The sequence below is a fragment of the Platalea leucorodia genome, assembly GCF_965183815.1.
Source record: "Platalea leucorodia genome assembly, chromosome: 10".
In the NCBI taxonomy this organism is placed as follows: Eukaryota; Metazoa; Chordata; class Aves; order Pelecaniformes; family Threskiornithidae; genus Platalea; species Platalea leucorodia.
Window position 1 is genome coordinate 10,482,576 of NC_138832.1, and position 20,962 is coordinate 10,503,537.

Below are 20,962 nucleotides of genomic sequence, written 5' to 3' on the forward strand. Positions count from 1 at the left end.
GCATAATTTCTGTTTTTAGAATTTTCCTTTGTATTTTGTGGCATTCGAGAAATACTTAACTAAGTTACATTTAACATTCTTTGAACATCTGTACAGTTGAGTTTAAATCATTAGACTGCCAGTGTCAGACACAAATTACTTATGTATCGCTTTGACTTTTCTGGTTAAGGTTCATTCCAGTCCAAATTTCGTACATTTTAAAACTGAATTCTGACCTAAGGAATTGTTTGGATCTTTTAATGTGTGAAATGCATAATCATTTTCTACACAAAGGACAAAATTTATTTGAAACTTTCTTTTGTTATTAATTAAATGAATGTACTTAAGAAAATGTAAGTTTATTTGGACTAAACTTGAGTGTTGTACATGTTAGTAATCCTCATTGTTGTTTAAACTTCTGGATGACCTGCTAGGTTTAAAGCGATGAACAAAAATCCCTACAAGTTATCTGTGTAGTTGTGGAAACCTAGATTAAGGAGCTGTAATTACTAACAGTGATGTCAAAGCTGAATAGTGTAGAACAAAAGATTTTTGAAACTTAAGAGAATTATTACAAATGCAGAGTGATGGTTAGTGGAAAAACTGTAGAACAAGGAGTATTACTAGTTGGGTTTTTTTAAAGAAAATTCCAAATTATTAGAAGTAAAGCTGTGTTGGGGTTTGTTTGGTTGGTTTGGGTTTTTTTTGTTTGTTTGTTTGTTTTTTGTGTTTTTTTTTTTTTTTTTTAATTCCAGTAGTCTAGCAAGGGTCAAAGTAGTTGGAGGCTTTAGATAAGAAGGTACCTAAGTTCAGTTTTCTTAGTCCACTGATTGGCACTGAACTGGACCTCTTTGAACAAAATACTGTATTTCAGTATTATATACTGAACAGTTGTCTGTCACTCCCTAAACTGTGATTCCCTTAAACCTCCATCCCACCTGCCCTAAAAAAATCCACCCCACCCACAAAAGAAACCTTCCTGACTTGATGTTATTTTCTCTGTCCTGGGAACCATCCCTCATGATAAGGTCAGTTGCACTATAATTTGTGAGTTCTTAGCAAATCATATAATAACGTAATTTATATGTAAGTTCTGTATTAAATGTGACTGTCTTTGCAGCCATCTGATGATGATACAATCAGCCTTCACTCCCAGGTATCAGAATCAACAAGGGAACAGACATTAAGGAATGACAATCATGTAATGGGAAGTAAACTTGATCCACAGAAAGGTAATATCTGTTGTGCATCTGTCATTTGCTTGGGTGATCTAAGAAAATTGCACAAAATGATATGATCACATGTTGGCATTGTATTTTCATCATTTCAGAAAACAATGTAATAATCACAAATAGACAAGGCCAGAAAGAAAGAAGAAAGATTATTTCTAGCTCAAGGAGACATGATTTCATTGTTTTATCTTTATCTGTCATTTTTCATAAGTACTTATCTCTCTCGGGAATAACATTTGGTTGAGAGAACTGTTTAATATCATCTTTTCCATTCTTCATCAATCCTCACTAGACCAGGAGGTGTATGATTACATTGATCCGAATGCAGAAGAGGGAGCTATTCCTGAGCAAGCAGATGTACAGATTGGACCATTGCTGTCTTATATCAAGGTAGCACAGCTTGACAAAGAAAAACTGTTCAGCAGGCTTGCTTTTTTTTAAATTAAGTCTAAGTTTAGTTTTCATTCTGTATAAGGAACGGGGAAAACATCCTGAGAAATCCCGGAAAATAGAACAGAGTGAGGACTGGGGAGATGAAAAAAGGTAAATTTTCTTGATGTTTTTTTGGGAAGGTTTTACTGACAGTGGGAGGTGAGGGTGGTTTTGTTTTAAGCTCCTTGCATATGGAGGAAGGAAATCTCATATTGATCACATAGAGTGCTCCTTCCTGGACAGAAAATAAACTTATAGGAAGCGCTTCTTAGTTATCGTCCAATAATGTGGCCTTGCTTTACTGTGTCTTGCTTTACTGAAGTCGGGCAAGTCACTAATGTTTAATTTTTCAGACTTCAGAAAGAACAGCTGCTGGCTGAAGATGATGATGAACTCAAAGAAGTGACTGACTTAAGAAAAATAGCAGCTCAGTTACTGCAGCAAGAACAAAAACACAGGTATTACAACATTAGTTAAGATAACTTGTGTTACAATTAATTCTTTAACCTGCCTTATACCCAAAAGCTCTTGACACATCATTTTGAGAACAGTTTTGTCCAGGTGTTAAACAGTTAAAGTTACAGACTCTTTCAAGGTAACCTATCCTGTGTTTGTTTTCCTAAAATTGGTGTCTAGGGAAGCAGTGATAACACCTCCCATAGAGAGGAGGAGGTGAATGTGGAAGTCTCTTGATTTCCTGGTTTGATGTATGTAAACTTTTTTTATACTTTTTTTTTTTCCCCAAAGCACTATACTGAAGTAGGCACGGTTAATGCTCATAAGTAGATTATGGGTAACATGTTAAAATGACTTTGTCTTAGTTTGCATGAGTTACGGAACCTGCATATAGTTTGTTTGTGACTGGTTATTTTTATTCAAAAAATGAGGTAATTTAGGTGGTACTTCCTCCGTTCAGTCTGATGAGAGATATAAATTTCCCATGGACTGAAGGGGAAATTCATTCAAACATTATTCTGTCAAATGACAGAGCATATATATTATAAATATATATAAAAATAAATAATTTGAACAGTGTTAAGTTCATCCTGATGAACTGCCTGACTTTCTCTACTTCGTGTTGGGCAACACAACAGAGTGATTCTTGAAAAGGAGACGTAGAACAAGCAGCAGATTAAAGGACTGTAATAGAACAAGTTATCAGCTGTGTAAAAGGAAGAGCAGGAAGGCATACCTGGAGCTGCATAGGACGCGGACAGGCTAGGGTAGGAACCGTGTTCTCTCTGGGTCCTTTACCAAGCAGGCAAAAAAACAGTGAGGTACTTGGTGAGAGTAAGCTCTTTCCTGAAAGGTAAAAGTTGTAGTTAATAGTAGTTCATGAACTAAAATAGTTCTTTACAGTCGTTCATTATCCCACAGTAATGGATTTAACTTCATACCAGCTTAAATAATATTTTTTGTTTCTTTTGAATTTCTGTGTAATGATGAGATTCTGCACTGCTGTTTTTCTTTTAAGATAGTTGAAATACAGGTGAAGCCCTTAGAGAAATTGATATCCTGCTACTATGAATTGCAGAGCTTTAAAAATTCACCATCATTTTATACTAGTTAAATATAATAGCATGGGGGGGGAGGAGGTAAAATAGGTTTTACTTGTAACTCCATGCAGTGTGTTTAAGAATTGGTTGTTCACATTGGTAAGGGGAAAAATAAGAATGAGATCTTAATGCTAATACATTCTTATTAGGAAAAGTATTGCAAAAAAGACTAAGAATGCTAAATTTTCTCATATTTATTAATAAAGACCGAATAAGTGTGGTTTTCTTATTAGGTTTTTATATGATGGTTATTTATATTGCATGTGGGTCTTGTTTGATTAGTTTTGATATTTCCTGGTTATCTAATCATTTGAAATACCAAGCCACTCCTCTTCTGAAGTACTGCAACTTAAATTTTACTCATCATATGCTGTTGTATCTTAATGCAGTGATCTTGCTAATGGTTCTGCTTTGCTCTTGAATTGTTCAGACATATGCAATCTTATTAGTTGTTAAGTTTTACTTCTTAGTTAAGCATTTATATTTTAAAGCTTAATTTAGCAATAATATTTAGATGTTTAGTGAAGATGTGTTTCAAGTTCTGTGTTTGTTTGTGGAAAATGTGTTCAATCTCAGTAAAAAGAATCCTCAGAAAAGTGAGCATCACAAAAGAATTTCTTACTAATCGTATTTCTGTTCGTTCAGTGTGGGTTATTTTTAAATATTATGCAGTTTCTTTTCTTTTTGCTTGCTATGCTAATGACTTCCCTGTCCTCTCCCATCAACCTGTCCTGCTTCCTTCTTCCGTCTTTGGCTTTGGTGTACATGAAATATGAATACAGACGAAGGCCATTAAGCTATAGAACTTCATTCAGTGAAAAACTCTTCCAGAGGACAAGGGCGGCAGGACGTGCATCAAGGTATAAAGTGTTTGTAGAGCTTCAGATTTCCAAAGTTAAAATGTGGACAAAAGAAACAGTTTTGGCCATTTCTCAAACAAAAACAGAATAAAGGGATTGGCTAAGTTAGCCTAAGAGATTTTGTTAACAAAAATAGATTGCAATGCATTTATTGTTCTTTAAGATGGAATACTATTTAAGGAAAATATTTAATTAGGCAACTCTCCAAAGAACATTTAAATGAGTCTAAACTTAGAAGCATAATTTCCTGTGCCTTTGGCATGCTTTCTCTTCAGTTTTTGCTTTTTAATATATAGTACTTCCAGTATAGAACCTCAGGCAAAAGTGGTTGTTTTTTTTTTTTTTTTAAGTTACGTTAATTTTTAAAGTGATCACTTTCAAATTGGCATGACGAGTGACAATTTGTTTTGCATTTGACAGCCATGAGGGAAGCATTTGCAGATACACAAACCTCAGAGGTAACAAGAAATCTGGAATGGGCTGTGTAGGCTATGCTCAGACACATAGGTGATGAATCAAGTAATTTCAGACTTTGTTACCTTATCAATTGAAACTCTGTAACTTACTCTGGATGCCCTTGTCTGTTAGTAGGGTAGCTTAGATGAAATAATCTTCGTTAGTACCAAATGAGCCCGTTTCAGTTTGCATCAAAGTATGGGTTCTTACCTGACAGCAGTGACTTCCTAAAACTGTCTAAATCCCTAAGAGCACATCTTATGATGACAAAGCAGAGCCATATATGAAGACAGTAGACTGCTCCTGAATGGGTTTAAAATGCATCATTTTTTTGTCTCACTGTAAAAGATTTCTAGTGTCTTTATACACTTTATAGATCATAGGTAGTGCTTGCTTGTTTAAACTTGGAAGATAGCTAACCTTAAAATAGCATTACCATCATTGACTTCATTTGTGTCCCTCAATCATGATGTTATGTTTGCTCAAAATATGAAAGTATAAGTGACTGAGAAGAGATTCCACTTTTTAAATTTTCAAACTTTAGAGAATGTTTTCCAGTATCATAATTGGTCTTACCATCACCTTTCTCTCCCATCTAGTCAGGAGTTTGGAGTAGATGTTATGCTTGCATGATACAAAACTAGAAAAATGAGTCATAATGTTATTTTTTTCAGTTTAATATATATAAATATGTCATTGTGTATGTGTTGTTGGGTAATTTACATTTCAAAATTTGTATGAGTTTTAGAACCCTTTCAAAGTAATAGTTTGTATGCTACCTCTGTAACAACAGAATTTGTGTGGTTAGTAGGAAACATAAGTAGGAAGTTAATCGCAGTAGTAGCACAAGTGTCCTATGCAAGTTCTTATTTAGCAATTCAGTATCACCATTAGTAAGTAATTGGCCTGATAATTATCTGTCTAATAAAAGAAGTTTTGGATTCAATGCACTGTAGTATGAATGGAAACAGTTGCTGGAATCTTTGCACCATTAACACCACACTTAAAAGAGCGTGACTTCTGAATATGAGCTACTTGTTCGTTCATTTCGAATACTCAGTTTTGCATTGTTGTTTCCTGGAAGACAGTTCTTAACATGACTACAGTGTTCCTCCCCCTCTCCCCCCCCTTCCAGCTGAACAAATTATTTTACCATTAATTCCGTAGTCTGAAATTTACTAAATTCAGATTAATTTTCATCACCATTTTCTTTAACTAAAAGCTTTCAAGTTCCTTATTCCACAGGAAAGTCAGATTTCTCTGACTGGACTAGTAACTGCTAACCTGACAGACACTGAACTTGCTATTACTTCCCCATCAATATTCTTCAGTTTTTAAACAGGAATTTTCAAAATGATTGTTTGTGGGTTTTTTGTTTTACGAAGTATAAAAATATACCTTGTTTTTAATAAACTTAGTTTATTATAAACTCAAACATTAATTATATACGTTTCATAGAAACAGTGTAGCTGAAAAGTGCATGTGTATATATGTTTGAATTAGCTTGACTAGTTATTCCTTACATTTCATATAATGAGTATAAGAAAGAAATGGCTTGTGTTATGCACAGTCATTGAATTTACACTGATAGTGTCAGTTTTGGTGCAAGTGTTGCATCAAACTGTTTAGGTGATTCAAATTTCTGTTGGTGTTTGTTTTTTTTTTTTTTTAATCTCCTATTGTAATGGTCACATCTTGCTACAGAGTCTCTCTGAATTTCTCATTGCTTTCAGTTGAAGACATAAGGCTAATTTAAATGGAAATTCTCTCTAAAACTAATGACCTTAAAATAGCATGTTTATATTATGGTTCGATAACCTGTGCTCTGAATATTAATTTTTTGTAACACGTTTTTCAGGCTATAGTACAATTTAATTCCGGAATGCACCCTCAAAATTAAGTTTCTGAAGACAAAATATAGGGAACAGATGTTGCAGACTGAATGCTGCAGTCTGTGTTGGTTTACAGGCTTAACTTCTCATAATCCCATTAAACTGAGGTTCTCACAGTGAGAGATTTAAACTACAAATGAGATTACTGGGCTCAAATTTATCACAATCAGAGAAGTCTGAAAATCATCAATCATTTAAAGTTAATGGTTGGACTGCCCTGTGTAATGATAATGAAATATAAAAAGGTGCCTACTGTTAACTTTCTTCCAGTGAATAGTTGGTGCTCTTCTAATTCTTTCTGATTCTTAATACATTCTAATTCTCTGTATAATTCAGCATAAGTATAATGTGATCACAGTTCTGCACATGAAGTCAGTGTCGAAGTGTAATATTACTGTCTCCAAGAATTCAGAATTATTCATTCTAGTTACTGTTCAACATGACACTTAAGAACATTTTATTTTAAGTGTTATTGATTGTTTTGTTATTTTTAGCTCTTTAAACATCCATAATAGCTCGTATCTTCTTCCTGTGTGTGTGCACATATCTGGTATATGTTTGTTCCAGATGAAAAAACATTTTTGAATCTCTGTGTAAGTTTAGGCTTTTTTGACTGTTTACCATTTAGAAAAATTAAATTTCTGTTGGTTCATTTCTGCGTTAGACTTTTCATTTAGTCCTTAGCCTGTGTTTCTCCATTTTCCACCTCTCCTTTTTCCCTACATTTCCTTTGCACTTGCAGTGTTTCTTACTCAGCTACCTTCTTTCCTGCTCCTACTGACTGACTTCTTGTGCTCAATCTGTGTATAATTTGTCTGCTTTAGGTTGACTATCTTCTGTTCTCTAATTTTAGTGAACAGTGGGGCCTTTTGTGTTGAGGGCATCATAACTTTACACAGGCGTGAGATCAGTTGAAATGGTATGTATTTAGGGAGAAAAATAAGAGGAGACTTCATTTTGGTTTGAATTACCATCAAGTTTTACTTCCTTAAAATTCAGAACTTGAAATATTTCAAGAGCTGGAAACAATATTGTTGATTTAAATGGAAGCAGGATTGGGCTTGGATTTCATATGTGTATACGCATACATATTCCAATTTTATGGAAAATGTCACCTTAATGTTCAAAACTTTCTATTTACAGGAAATATTACGCAGTGAAAGTAACATATGTTCTAAGAAAAAGGTTTAGCTACAAAGCTGTTGAATAAATGTGTATTTTTGTTTTTTCTTTCTAGGCTTCTTAATCATTCAGTTTCAGTAAGCACAAGGAACAGGCCAAAGCAACCAATGGAATCTGAAAAATGGTATTGATATACTTATGTATCATAGCTTTCAGTATTTTACTAGTTTAATTTTTATATTGTGTCCCTACTGCCATCTTCTGTCATAATGTTTTTAGCTCAAGATGAAATAGTAGCTACACAAATAATCTGTTCTTGAGCTTCTTTCTTTCGGATTAAAAAAATAATAAAAAAATCTGTTCTTTTGAGCCTTTAAGAAAGTTGATGTCATCCAGAAACTAATTTGTGGGTCTAATTATGGCAGCAATTCAGGTGGCTGAAGATAGGCATTCAGTGATGTTTTAGACATCCAGTTCCAGTCCAGAAGGTCATGTCTTCCATGGGTAACAGTCCTGTGTTACATAAACTGGCACTGTAGCTGTGCTTAGGCATCTAAAGTTTCCTCCCTAGCAGTCCTTTTGTGCTCTTAAGAGCTGTTGGAAAAGTGTTGCTGGGAGTTCAGCTTGCAAAACCTTTACCATTTGTGGAGATGTGTCAATGAGCATATCCATTGCCTACAGGAGATGTACTCTTACGCTGTTTCTTTGAATTAAACAAAAACACCACAAACCATCAGCAAACAAAAATACCCAGAGCCTTGTCTTTAGGAAATTGGGAAATCACAGCTTCCCATTTCTGACTGCATGGGTGAGAGAGAACTTAGCAAGTTTTCAGCCCTAGGATTAAGGAATCCTAGATCAGTTCTTCTAACCAGTTTGGTCAAGAAATAATCTATTTTAATTTTTAAGTTAAAGGGGAGAGCTTACTGGCAGCCTTCTAATGAGAACTCATTCAAACGGTGGTTTTTGTGATTTTTTGCCAGCCCCATAGTCTTCTAAAATTTATACCTTCAAAAGAATCTGTATCTGCTTGCGTCCAGGCCCTAGTTTGGCTGTGAATCTTGGAGGCAAAAGCCATAACTGCTTTTGGTGTTGCTGGAGAGCGCTGGGGGTGGTAACAGCTCTCTATAGTTCAGGTACACATCAGGAAAGCATTTACTGGAACAGAAAAGGGACACAGCGTAGATATTTCAATGTGCTACATACTATTTTGGCTATCCTCTCTCTCATTGATGTCTGCTGTTTTAAAGAGCTAGTTGCGCACATGTCCTGTGGTTATGTGAACCATGCTGCGACTATTTTTCATTTGCATTTAGAACTTCCCAGTCCTTGGTTACTTCACGTACAGTTTCTGTTCTTTGGGATGCTGTCGCCTGTTGTAGTGTACAGCTGTGTTAGGCCTTCATCTTATAGGCTAATCCAGGAAAGGTTAAATTTACCTTTCCCTGTTTTGTGAATGAAACAGAAACAGTTCTGAGACTTAAAAAGAAAACAAAACAAAACCCCCAAAAACAAACAAGAAAACACCCCCAAAAAACCGCCAACCACCCCCTTGTGTGAGGTGTGCACAGAAGATAAGGTAGATGTTGTTATTTTATTGTACTGTTTGTTGTTTTATTTGTTTTAACAACTATTTGTTGTTTTATTGCACTGATACATAAGAACCTAAATCACACTCTGCCTAAGGAACATACAAATAGAGCAGAAATACTGTCACATCCCTAAAGAATTTACACTTACAGCATGTCATAGTTAATAGATACATACGTATCAACAGCAAAACTCTATTATTTATTGCAGCAGTTCCTGCAATTCTCAACTGGATTGCTTATCAAGCTATTGGACATGATTCAGACAAATTTCCAATGCCTAACAGTGTTAAAAAGTAGCATTGTTGCTTTGAGGCAAAACAGGAAGGAAAAGGAATATGAAGTAGCAGAAGCTAAGTGCCTAGTTGCTTTGCCTTTAGGATTTGTTATAATTACTCCTGGTGTAACGTCCTTCCTGCATTCAATCCCCAGCTGTTAGCCTTCTGGTATACTGCACAGCTTCTAAGCCAGCTGTCAGACTGTGAATGAAGTGGTTGCTGGTAAGATGATAGAAGTTAATTTCACAGAAAGATTTAGAAAGAAAAATTTGAAGTGACACCATATCTAAACATTTTTATTTTCCTGAGAACTTTCAATAATCTCAGGCATCCATGTTCCAGAGTGTATTTTTTGAGATGTTGCCATTTCACTGTCCCATCTTAAAATGTTTTTCCCTTCCCTGTTAGTATAAGCTTCTACTTTACTATTTCGAGCTAACAGTGAAATGAAGCATGTGGGTCTTCCAAAGGTTTAAGAATAGATATTTTATCAGCTTTGAACAAAATGTTTCATTGGTTGCTTTGAGGAAAAAAAAAACAAAACAATGAAGGTGCATTAGTAATCTCTAAAGATCAACATGCTTAAGAAAAAACTTTATCTGAATAAAGTACTGTAGTGTGGAAGACCTGTTGTCAGCATGTGGTAAAGGAGACTGAAATATGATTTGAGATTTTAATCAAGTGGTCATACATTTTAGCCACATTGTGACATCCTTAGACAGCCAAAAAAAATACTGTGGTGCTGCAGAGAAGCTGCTTCTTAAGTGTTCACTTTTTTAATTTGTTTAAAGTAACTTGGTTTTAAAGTACACAAAAAAGTAGTCAACTTCATAATGCCTCTCGTCTTAATTTTCAGTGTGTCAACAGATGAAGTGAATTCCCCAGTGTCCCCATACAGCTGGCAGGTAAGTACTCAAATGTAAATGTGGTGGCTTCATATTCGAGTGGGGTTTTTTTGGTTTGTTTTTTTGCTTTGTATTTCTGGCAGAAAACTTTTATACATTCATATCATTGTTTACACACATAGTTATTGTATATATGTAATTGTGGTGGAAAATATAAAACCTTTGAAGAACTTATGCTTCACGATAATTTGACTTGTATGTAATGGAGGCCTTTTTAAGAGCATATGGTACTAGCTTTAAGATCTTGAAACTAATGAGACATAAGTTTTACTTTCTTGGTTTTAGTATTTCTTTACAGATAAATTTTATTGCCTTATCATAATCTTTTTTAATTTCTAAATGGTTTGAATTATATAGGCCTTCCATTCCCCGTACTTCACTGAGAAGCTTGGATGATATGATAAAATTGCAGTGAAACTGTGCAGAGTACTTTTTTATTATTTTAGATTTTAATCCATCAGGTATTTGCAATTGCTTTAAATGGCCTGATATTCTAATAGAAAGAAATAGTTGGAAATGTAGTTTTAGCCATATTATGAAATGGTCCGTTCCCATTGTCTACTTTCAGTTTTCATAAAATAGACATTCATACATATTCATTGTTATTTTAAGAATAAATCTACTTTAGCTGTCTCTTCAGAATACCTTGCATAATACAATACTTTGAAAGAGAGATTTCTTTTCCAGCTAGTTGATGTGTATAATCTTTTAGATAGGAACAGACAGATGCTTAAATTATCTTCTTGTAGCCATCCTTTTCCTGTGCATTGAGTATTCAGATTGAGAAATTAATATGCTAGTGGCTAACCACACTTCTGTTTTTTTGAAGTTATTTATGGCAGCCTTAGGTGGCTTCCTAACATATATGCGGAAATTGGGCTCAATGCAGAAAAGGGTGTTATTTTCTTAAGAAATATTTCATAGATTCTTTTTCTTCTATGGAATATGTTTTAGGGCTTGAAAGGAAATAAGTGATTTCTAGCAGAATCACTATTAAGACTGATAACACTTTCATGTCATAAAGCTAGATTATGAGAGAGGCAAACAATTCATAATTGCAGTTCATAATAATTTGTGTTAATGCACACGAGGTTTATTTACCTTTTACGTAAAAATATTTCTGAACCTTATAGCCACTGGAAAACCAGAAGGATTCAATGGATGAGCAGCGTTGGCCAGAAACACAGCCAGTGATTTGGCAGAATGAAGAAAGAAGGAGAAGTAAACAAATTAGAAAAGAGTATTTCAAGGTAATGGGGGGGAGTGTGGCTGGGTGACACTTTTTTTTAATGAGAGTAGAAGAAACTATGTAACTAAGTAAAGGTAAGAAAACCTCGAAGGTTGTCATGCTTTTAATTTTGCATGTAACCTGTAATTTATTTGTCTCTTTTGAGTTAAATAATATATATATTATATAATATATATATTAGGGTAATGTGAGAGTACAGGAAAATCAGGAGGAAAAAAAATCAGCTGAATACTTTGTTTATCCTTTAAATAAAGTAAGTAATTTACAGTTGTCTTCTGGTAAAGCCAGAAACTAATCTTTAGTTATTGGTCCTTGCCCAACCATTTTGAAGGTTTGGGGGTTTTTTGTTTTGTTTTGTGGGGGTTTTTTTGTAGTGCAAGGAAAACATACATTACGTTTTTGTGCAGCTTGGTTATAAGAATGATTTATGCATTTTGGTTCTCACTGCATTAGTTTGCATTTTAGAGAGGAAATCTTCTCTTATTACTTTGCTGCTGTAGTGTGTACCATTGGTCACCAGATGTCAGTGTCTGCTTATTGCAAAACAGGTATGAAGCCATAGCAGCATTAGATAACATTTGTTTTGGGGTATGGTAGAGAAATAGGAGAATTCTGACTAGTGCTAGGTTGACTTACAATTAAATTTGTCACTTCGGAAATTCATTTCTTGGGTCTTTTGCCATCAGACATCTTTATGAAATGCTAGGGAACTTCAAAGAAATTAAATTCTAGGAAAAACAAAGCATGCCATAGAGCTCAGATACGTTCTTGTGAGTATAGAAGCTATTAATTTTTTTCCTGAAGAGTATATGGAGTTGTATCCTAACTTGAATTCTACTGGCCTCTTTCCACGGTTTTCATCCCTAAATTAATTTTGCCTTGCAGCCTTTGAGGGGAAGGGGAGAAACTTCGGAGTAAAACAGAATTCAGTCATTTGACTCATTAAACAGCTGCACTATCAATATAGAAGACCTGCATTAGTGATTTTTCCATAACTAATTTAAAGGATGTCTTTAAATACTAATAGAGGTTTCAATTTTGAACTCTGTGATGGAAGCAGATACCTGAAATCACATTACATACAGCTATAGAAATGTCTCAAAAGTGAATTAAGCAGGCTGTACCAGTTACAAAAAATACTGTATCACTGATAGTTTCATTTGCATAAACAGGGCAATAAGCAAGTGAAATGAAGTCTGTCTTCCATGGCAAGCTGGGGGAAAAAAAACATAGGTACCACTGCTGTTCTAAGAAACCAGTGAAAATACAATTCGTATTGTCCATGGTTTTTTGGCAAAAAACTCATTGAATAATCATATCTGTACTGCCAAACATTAGTATCTCAAGAATACATGCCAAATTACTGCAATGGGCATCATTAAGAACAGGTAAAATTTACTTAGATCAGCATCCAGAAGTATTTCTAGAGCATCTTTATTGTACATATTATATATTTTTATTGTGCAATTGTACTGTGCAGCAGAAGGGTAGGAAAATGCCAGTGAGAATCAGAACTCCTTTTCTTGTGGCATTGCACTGAAGTCTCGCTGGAACCTGAAATCTTTGTTGCATTAAATATTTAAAAAGAATCTTATCATTGAACACAATTTTATCAACCCAAATGCATTTTTCTTTTCCTGGAATAGTTTGTAGTTGTTTCGGATCCTAGCTACATCCAAGCTGAAATTCTTGTTAGCGTATCCACAATGGAAAACAAATACTAGGTGCTATCTTTGATATGGTTAATTATGGTGGAAAAACGCGAATGCAGAACTGGCCCAAGGCCTGTATAAATAGAAGTTAGCAGCGGAGGTCTGCAGGGCATAGAAAATTAGGCTTTGTCTTATCAGCTCCCAAAGTAATATATTCCCTTGTACTGCAAACATACAGGAAATAAACCCAAGAAGAGAAATATCCAGTCATGGATATATGTAATAGGTCTCTCTCTGACCCCAGAACTACCTGTACTCTGTGCATAGTTTAAAAAAAACCCCAACAATAAAAAAAAAAAATCCACCCCACCCCCCTCCCCCAGACCCCTCAAAATAAACAAACAAAAAAACCAAAACCACCAAAAAAACCCAAGACAACAAAAGAATCCCGCAAACCAACAACAGACACTTGATTCAATCACTCTTCAAAAGACTTGTTTAATTTGCACAGAAAACAAACAGCAGGATAGCTGACAAAGGCTATGTTTGTCCTAGACTTTGATTTTTCGAGAGAGATGCTGTTCACCATTGTTGTCAGCATCATTCCGCATGTAGTTCAAAAGCTGTTGAAAATTTAACTCTATAAAGCTGTTCAGTTTTACGATCCTATGGTGCTCAGTTGTAACTTTGAAGAAGACAAACATCTCCTATGCATAATTAATAAGTACAACTTTCTATAACAGAGCTATGTAAGTTTGCATGATTATTAATATTAGAGAACACAGTTGCAAGTCAGGTTTTTCTTCCTTTTTAAGAAGTTCTTCTAACTAAAACCTGTATGTACCCCTAAAGGTCAGATCTTTGAAGGAGAGCCATCCTTCCAGTTCCAAAGTTAGTCTCTTAATTTAGCCTATGTTGCATGTTGTATCATAAAGATGGGTAGGCCGGCCATATACACACAACGCCCTTATCGGAGTTTTGTAGTGATGGATCTTTTTTCATTCTAGCTGCATGGTTTTTTCTATTTTTGTTGTACACTTGCTCTGCAGACAATGAAACACACTTATTTTCTTAAATACCGCTTTTGTAAGTGTCTTCATTCAATCCGTCCTTTATTTCCTACACTTTCAGGATAATCAGGAAGTGGGACAGTGATGAAGGCAGTGTGCAACAAATCAGAACTGTGGAAAAAGTGCTGGTCTTAAATAGCTAAAAGGATGTGATCAGGCTTTGAAGTTGTAAAGGAAATATTGATTTTGTTGTTGTTGTTGTTGTTAATTTGATTTTTTACAATATTACATCAATCTCGAGTGTAAGCAATCTTAAAGTTACATAACAAAACATTGTAAAAGTAACTTTCACAGGTTGCATATTTTTTTCTAACAAATAATGCTTCAGAGTAGCAGTTAAGGTCTTTTCGCTTCGATCAACTGTCATATGCACTCAGAGTTCACATTAGAAAAGTATTTAGTTTTAAAATGCTCTTATGCTCTCATCAACCTAACAAAGATCTTGACTAGCCTAGGAACTAGATGTTTCTTTCCTGTTTTGTTTCTTTTTTGCTCCTTTGATTCTGTAACATGTTTTTTTTCTTAGCAGCTTCACCAGTAATAAGTAACATCTGAGTGATATCAAGCCATTTAGTTCAAATGAAAACCATACTTCCATTTTTAAAGTAATAATTGTGTGTGTTTTGCAGTATAAGTCTTCCAGAAAGAATTCAAGTGGAAATGAAAATGATGAGGTGAGAGATAGTAATGGTGTAAAATATTTAAGAAAATGTTTTATTCATTTGTCTTTTATGGATACCTGTGAGCCACAGTCACAGAACAGAAGAACATTGGCTAGAGTCCACACAAACCAACTTTGCATTCCAAAGCCATAGCAGAAATAAGTATTATACTCCTTTATTTGAAAAAAGTTGTCAAGATTGTGTACTGGGGAAAAGTAGGACATTTGCTTGCTTTGGCAATAGGAAAGTTAATTCACCGATCAAGAGGAGGTAATGTAAAAGTAATATTCGACACAGAGTGTTTCCTTGACTTACATGTTTTTAAATTTAGTTGCTGCCAGTTTGTCGCATACTTGACAAATAATGTTTTGTGTCTCATGTATTATGTATTTCATAATTTCATGTTTCTTGTTAAATCATAATTTTCATTTTTATAATTTCATCTCTGATTTCTTTTTAGCAAGACAGTGATAATACTAATGTGTCCCCACAGTCTCCTGTGTCGTCTGAGGTACAAGTTTGTGGTTTTGTTTTTCATTCAGCAAACATTCTTTGTGCGCATTACTTGTCACCAGGTTTTCCATGCAGATATAAAGCTGTTAGTTTCCTTTGAAACTACAATTAGAAATATTTCATCATAATAAAAATTCAAAAATAGCTAGAAACTAGAGACAGATATTACAACTTGTTCTACCTTTTCAACTATCTGATCTCTCCTAGATGTTCTTTTTGACTGGTGCGTAGAAAGGTGCATTGTTTTGTTTCCATTATCTTTCCTAATGAAAATAGCTAATAAAACAAAAATCAAATTTGCAGTGTTTTATAGGTGTCCCCTATGCGCTAGCCATCCAGAGGATTTTAAGTAAAACTTATGGTTTAGTATTTTATGTATCACAGGGAACCCAAAGGTACTGACACTTCTTAGAGAGTTTCATCCTTTACAGTGCTGGCTGTCGCCTTTGTGGTGCAGCCTTGCAGCTTCATTCACTGGTTGCTTTCCTTTTTAAGGAATGTCCATGTAGTCTCACTGTGGCTGCACTACACTGCTGAGCACTGAATAAAGCATACCAAAGATTATTAGCATTTCCACCTCTTGTCAGTAAGGAACCTGAGGGAGCAGAATGAGAAGATCTCCCAGATACAGTGAAATGAGTTGAAATAAGGATATCTCATGTACATACCAAATTACTGAGTGCGTCTCTTTAGATGGTGAAATGAGATAAACCTGTTCTTCATAATTGACAGTAAACATTTCTTAAGAAATATTTTGATGCTAAGCGTTGGGATGGTATTTGCATTTGCTTACAGCTGGCTTAGAACTCTGTTCACAGAATGATTTACATAGTTTGAAATGGTTTAGAGTAGACTTTAGTTAATCTGGTGCTGCTTTTTTTCCTCAGTAAGATAATTTTATCTGCATGTAGTGAGGTTACTTTGATTCTATTTATTTTATACTGTCCCCTTCAAAAGAGTGTGTTACAGTTAAGCAGGACTCGCTTCTCAGGCAAGAATAATTTAAACACTATCTTGATGGGAACAAAAGTTAATTCTTTGAATGAATGGAAGAAAATTGACTTTATCTCTTTTAACAGGATTATGAAAGGACAGATAGTAACACTCATGGTCCATTTGGTCTCAAGCCAAGGTCAGGTAAGCTGCTGTTCTCTAACATAGCATGATAGAACAGATGTTTATTTCCCAGGCTGGAATAGATGGTAAGGATAGCAGATGTGTGAATTGGAATGAATATGAAGAGATGCCACAGTACAGCAATCCACTCAGTGTACTTATCACAAGCATAGTACTGGGAAAGACATAGACAGCTGCTTTGGCAAATGAATAATTGAAACTTCCACAAGTTGCACAGTGATTTTTTTTTTTTTAATTAATTTTTTTCCCCACTGATTTATTTTGTGCATATTTAGTCACTGTCAAAGAACAGGGAAACAGCATGCAGTTGTTCTAGAGACCTGATGGCTGAGGCAGGAGGGTTTCAAGAGAAGAAGATATTTGTAATTTGTCCTATGAAGGGATTCTTTGAGCAGAGCTTTGCCAGGAGTTTTATGGCTTAGTGCTTTCTTGCACCCTGACTCTTCCAAGACTCTGCCATACTCTCAGAGAAAGTTGTATTGTCTAAAGCAGACTTTCAGTCCTCTGAAATCTAGGTAGAAATAATACTTTTTTTTTTTTTCAGTTACAGTATTCTTTTGTTTGTAAGTGTCTATGTGAATATTGGATGTCAACAGTGTAAAACATAGGTTGGAAAAGCCACTGTGCAATCCTTTTTCCAGTTCATACCATTCTTCTGTGTTTTAAGGGAACAGCCTTTGTGTGCAAATTCATTAAGAAAGAATGATCTCAACTCTTCAGTTTAATTTCATTGTGTTTATGGTAGCAAAGCTTGACTTCCTTAATACTAGCTTGCGAGCCCTCGGTAGTAGAGTATGTCTGGCTGAGGTCATGCAAGTGGCTTCTTCAGGGCCCTTAAGTCACTTGAGATTTGTAAGCAGTTGCATGAAACTTCTGTGCCAGAGATGGGTTAGTTGCATGTACCAGGACATGCCTGGCTGTGATCATTTAGAGGCTTCTGAGTTATCTGCATCCTTGGCTGCAGGAAGGTGCAGGTTTGATAGGAGGAAGCAGGCTTGTTAGGACCTTTCAGCCCACCGTTTCTCAGTGCGGTAGTAGGCTTCCGAGCAGCCACTGCCAGCTCCTGTCTGTAACAGCAGCACCCCTTTCACTCAGTTCCAGGAAAGCGAATGGCATTTTGTTTCTTAGTTACAAGCCAAAATCTTTGTGGTTTTAGGTCAGTAACATCCAATTGTATTTTTCTGTATACAAACTGCATACTCTCATAATGTATAAAATCAGAGCAGTGATTTTAAGAGTATCTATAAAATTTCTGTTATTTTTGATTGTTACATCTCTTGCTAAAATCCAAACTATTAGAAAAAATATAGAAGGTTCTAAAGGTGTAAGTATTGTTTGTTGTTTGTTTGGTTTGGTTTTTTTTGCCAAAAGCATGGGGTAAAATACTTAAGGATACAGTGGTATTGCTACAGAATAGTTTGTATTTGGCAGTGTTATATAAAATAATAGAATTGTTATTTGAAGGCTTTCTGACCATGAAGAATAGTAAAGTGAATGTAATTATCTAACAGACCTCCTTTTTAAAGAAGAACTCTGAACTTTTAGATGAGACATTTCATATTTTTCAATTAGTTCTTTAATAAGCAATCACTGTGTCTCTGCATATGCACACCTAACAATTGCGTCTATGTGTATATATATATTTTTCAGTCTTTCATTGTAAGTCATATAGGGAGTTCTGTCTATTTTTTTTTAGTCTCCATAAAGACTTTATACTTGATTAAAAATAAAACACAATGAAAATACTTTCAAAGCTAGATTGCAAGATATGCTTGGAAAAGTGCAAATGGACTTGTATATTTCAAACAGATATTTGAATATTGAAGTCCGTTCTGTCTCCATATTTTCTAGTTATCCATCTGCACTTAAGTCAGATGATCTGTGTATGTTATTTGAAAGATAAGTTTCATAGACAGTATCTTTTACATTAGGATACTTACATATATTTGTTCTGAAAAGTTCTACAGCTTTTTTCCCATTTTATCCTTGGTGGTAGATTTTTAGTTATTGCATTTCTAATCTGAATTCTGCAAACTAACTTCACTTATGTTGAATAGCTTTCAGCCGTGCATCTCGCCAGGACTATGGTGCAGTGGATCCTGGATTTACAATGAGGAGGAAAATGGAACATTTAAGGGAAGAAAGGGAACAAATAAGACAGCTTCGCAATGTATGTACCATTATTTACTATATGGGTGCAGTGCATTTAGTTTGCTCTGTACCACAATTTAAACCTTTATAATAAAGGCCTGCTAATCGTTACAGTTGTACAAGGGCATCTCTGTAGTGATATCTCTTCCTAAGGAATTTCATGTAACAGGCTACACTGGTACTATTTTCGGTCCAACAAAAATACCAACCAGGAACTAAATGATGGGGTTTTTTAGCTGAAAAATGAAGTGAAATGAAAATGAAAATTTTTTTTAGGTTTCTGAGGTTTTAGGCTTTCCTAGGGAGACAATAAGTCTGCTTGTGTTTGCTGCTATTTGACGTGAGATTTGAAGAAAGATGGTCATAGTCTTCTGAATAGCCAAATGCTTTTTGAGTGTAGAAAGTTGCTAAAAGTTATACAATACTGAATGGGATCTAAATTTCAGACTTCTAGTAAGTTGTTTTCTGTATAGTACTGTTCTCAAGATATTTAACAGTTCTAGTTAACTGTAAATCATAGCAGCTCTGCTTTCCAGGGCAGTACTAATTTGGGGTGTGACTTCTACGAAGGCTGTTTCTGTCTTGTCTGGTTCACTTCCTGAGCAGTGAAGGCTTGCTGCTGGGGTGGGAAAAAACATTCCCTGCTTCCCTTCTCTGTTTTGCAACCCAAGTGTGGGCACTTCTTGGCTACCCTTTCCTCAGCTATTTAACCGTCATCTGCATGAATGAAATAGCCATACCCAAAGTGGTTGTGCTCCCCTCTTTTTTTTTTTCCTCCTTCTCCTAGTAAAACTGTGTATGATTTCAGCACACAAATTCTGCATACTCACAGCTAATGAAGTATTCAGCCTAACATTTCTGTCCTTAAATTCTGTGCTTTCTTATTATGAGTAATAAGTTCATTGTATGGCTTTGAGAGCTACATATCATGGTAGTTGTTGTCTGAATATCTTTCTCAATGTATGTAGTTGTATGATTAAAAACACACAAGCAAAGGGAATGTAAGGTTAATGATAAAGAAAAGGGTATTTGTACTCAGTAAAGTGTGAGTTGACTCCATTTACATCACTTTAGTATTAAAATGTCCCTTTTAAACTGAATGCTTTAAAATACCCTGGATTTAAAATTAAAAACTAGCTAATGTTGAAAGTAACTTACATATGGACTTTTTAATAGAATCTTGAATCAAGGTTAAAAGTAATTTTGCCAGATGACATTGGAGCAGCATTGATGGATGGAGTAGTTCTTTGCCATTTAGCCAATCACATAAGGCCACGTTCTGTTGCCAGCATTCACGTACCATCGCCAGCAGTGGTAAGTCATTTATCTTACTTTTGTTGCATGTTACATGAAAACAAGCTTTTGAAGTTCAATACTAAAACATCATGAATCATGTTTAACCATATTAATTGGCTACATTCCTCACTTCAGTTTTTCTGCAAGAAGCATTAAACAAGGCTCAGAAGTTTAAGAGCTATTTTCATATACTGAGCCTTCATAGAATTTGTTTTGTGTTTTAGCAACTGGTACTGAATTTGCATCAGAAATATACAATCCTTCACGAATGTATGATGAAGATCTAACATCCTGTCTTTACAGCCTAAACTCAGTATGGCAAAGTGCCGAAGAAATGTTGAAAACTTTCTTGATGCTTGTAAAAAATTGGGCGTTCCACAGGTATACTAATTGCTTTATTGACTTCTTATTAATAACCACAGAAAATGTCATCAAATACTGAAGTTGAGTTTTGGGGGGGGCTTAATTCAGGGAGCAATAGTGATTATAACACTGACCAGGGGACTTCAAGATATGAAAAGAAGTCCCATTTCTGGCCTGTGGCATGAACTTGAGGAAGCTACTTCATGGGTTTCTAGTCAGTTCCTTATAGTAAAAATAATATTGACCTCCTTGTAAAATAAATTATGATCTAAACAAAAGAACTGATGCGAGAGGATGATGTTGTAATATTTGAAAGTCTTGAGTTTAGGAACTCACTTTGGCATGAATTTCAGTGCCTGCCTAGGAAGAATCGTGCAGCTACAGAAATACGTAGCCTAACTGATTAGCTGTCGTCTTTAGCGCGGCCATAGTTGCAGCCCGTTATTCATGCTTCTGTTGCCCAAGTTCGTCCTCTTACTTCCCTGTATGAGGGGGGAAAAAACCTAAAGATCAAATCATTTCCTGCATATTATGAGAAACAAACTCCCTCGACCCTTTTTAGTGGAAC

The 20,962-nt window shown here is 35.1% G+C and overlaps 1 protein-coding gene across 1 annotated transcript in view; it reads left to right on the top strand.

Annotated features, from left to right (window-relative positions):
- The window catches only part of LRCH2 (leucine rich repeats and calponin homology domain containing 2), a 54,566-nt gene that overhangs the window by 25,672 nt on the left and 7,932 nt on the right, over positions 1-20,962 (top strand). The window contains exons 8-20 of the mRNA XM_082322924.1: positions 1,100-1,211; positions 1,504-1,601; positions 1,687-1,754; positions 1,997-2,101; positions 7,645-7,713; positions 10,253-10,301; positions 11,435-11,551; positions 14,902-14,946; positions 15,395-15,445; positions 16,527-16,584; positions 18,642-18,754; positions 19,912-20,049; positions 20,335-20,412. Of these exons, the coding sequence (XP_082179050.1) occupies positions 1,100-1,211; positions 1,504-1,601; positions 1,687-1,754; positions 1,997-2,101; positions 7,645-7,713; positions 10,253-10,301; positions 11,435-11,551; positions 14,902-14,946; positions 15,395-15,445; positions 16,527-16,584; positions 18,642-18,754; positions 19,912-20,049; positions 20,335-20,412 (1,101 nt within the window). The remainder of the gene's footprint in view (positions 1-1,099; positions 1,212-1,503; positions 1,602-1,686; positions 1,755-1,996; positions 2,102-7,644; positions 7,714-10,252; positions 10,302-11,434; positions 11,552-14,901; positions 14,947-15,394; positions 15,446-16,526; positions 16,585-18,641; positions 18,755-19,911; positions 20,050-20,334; positions 20,413-20,962) is intronic.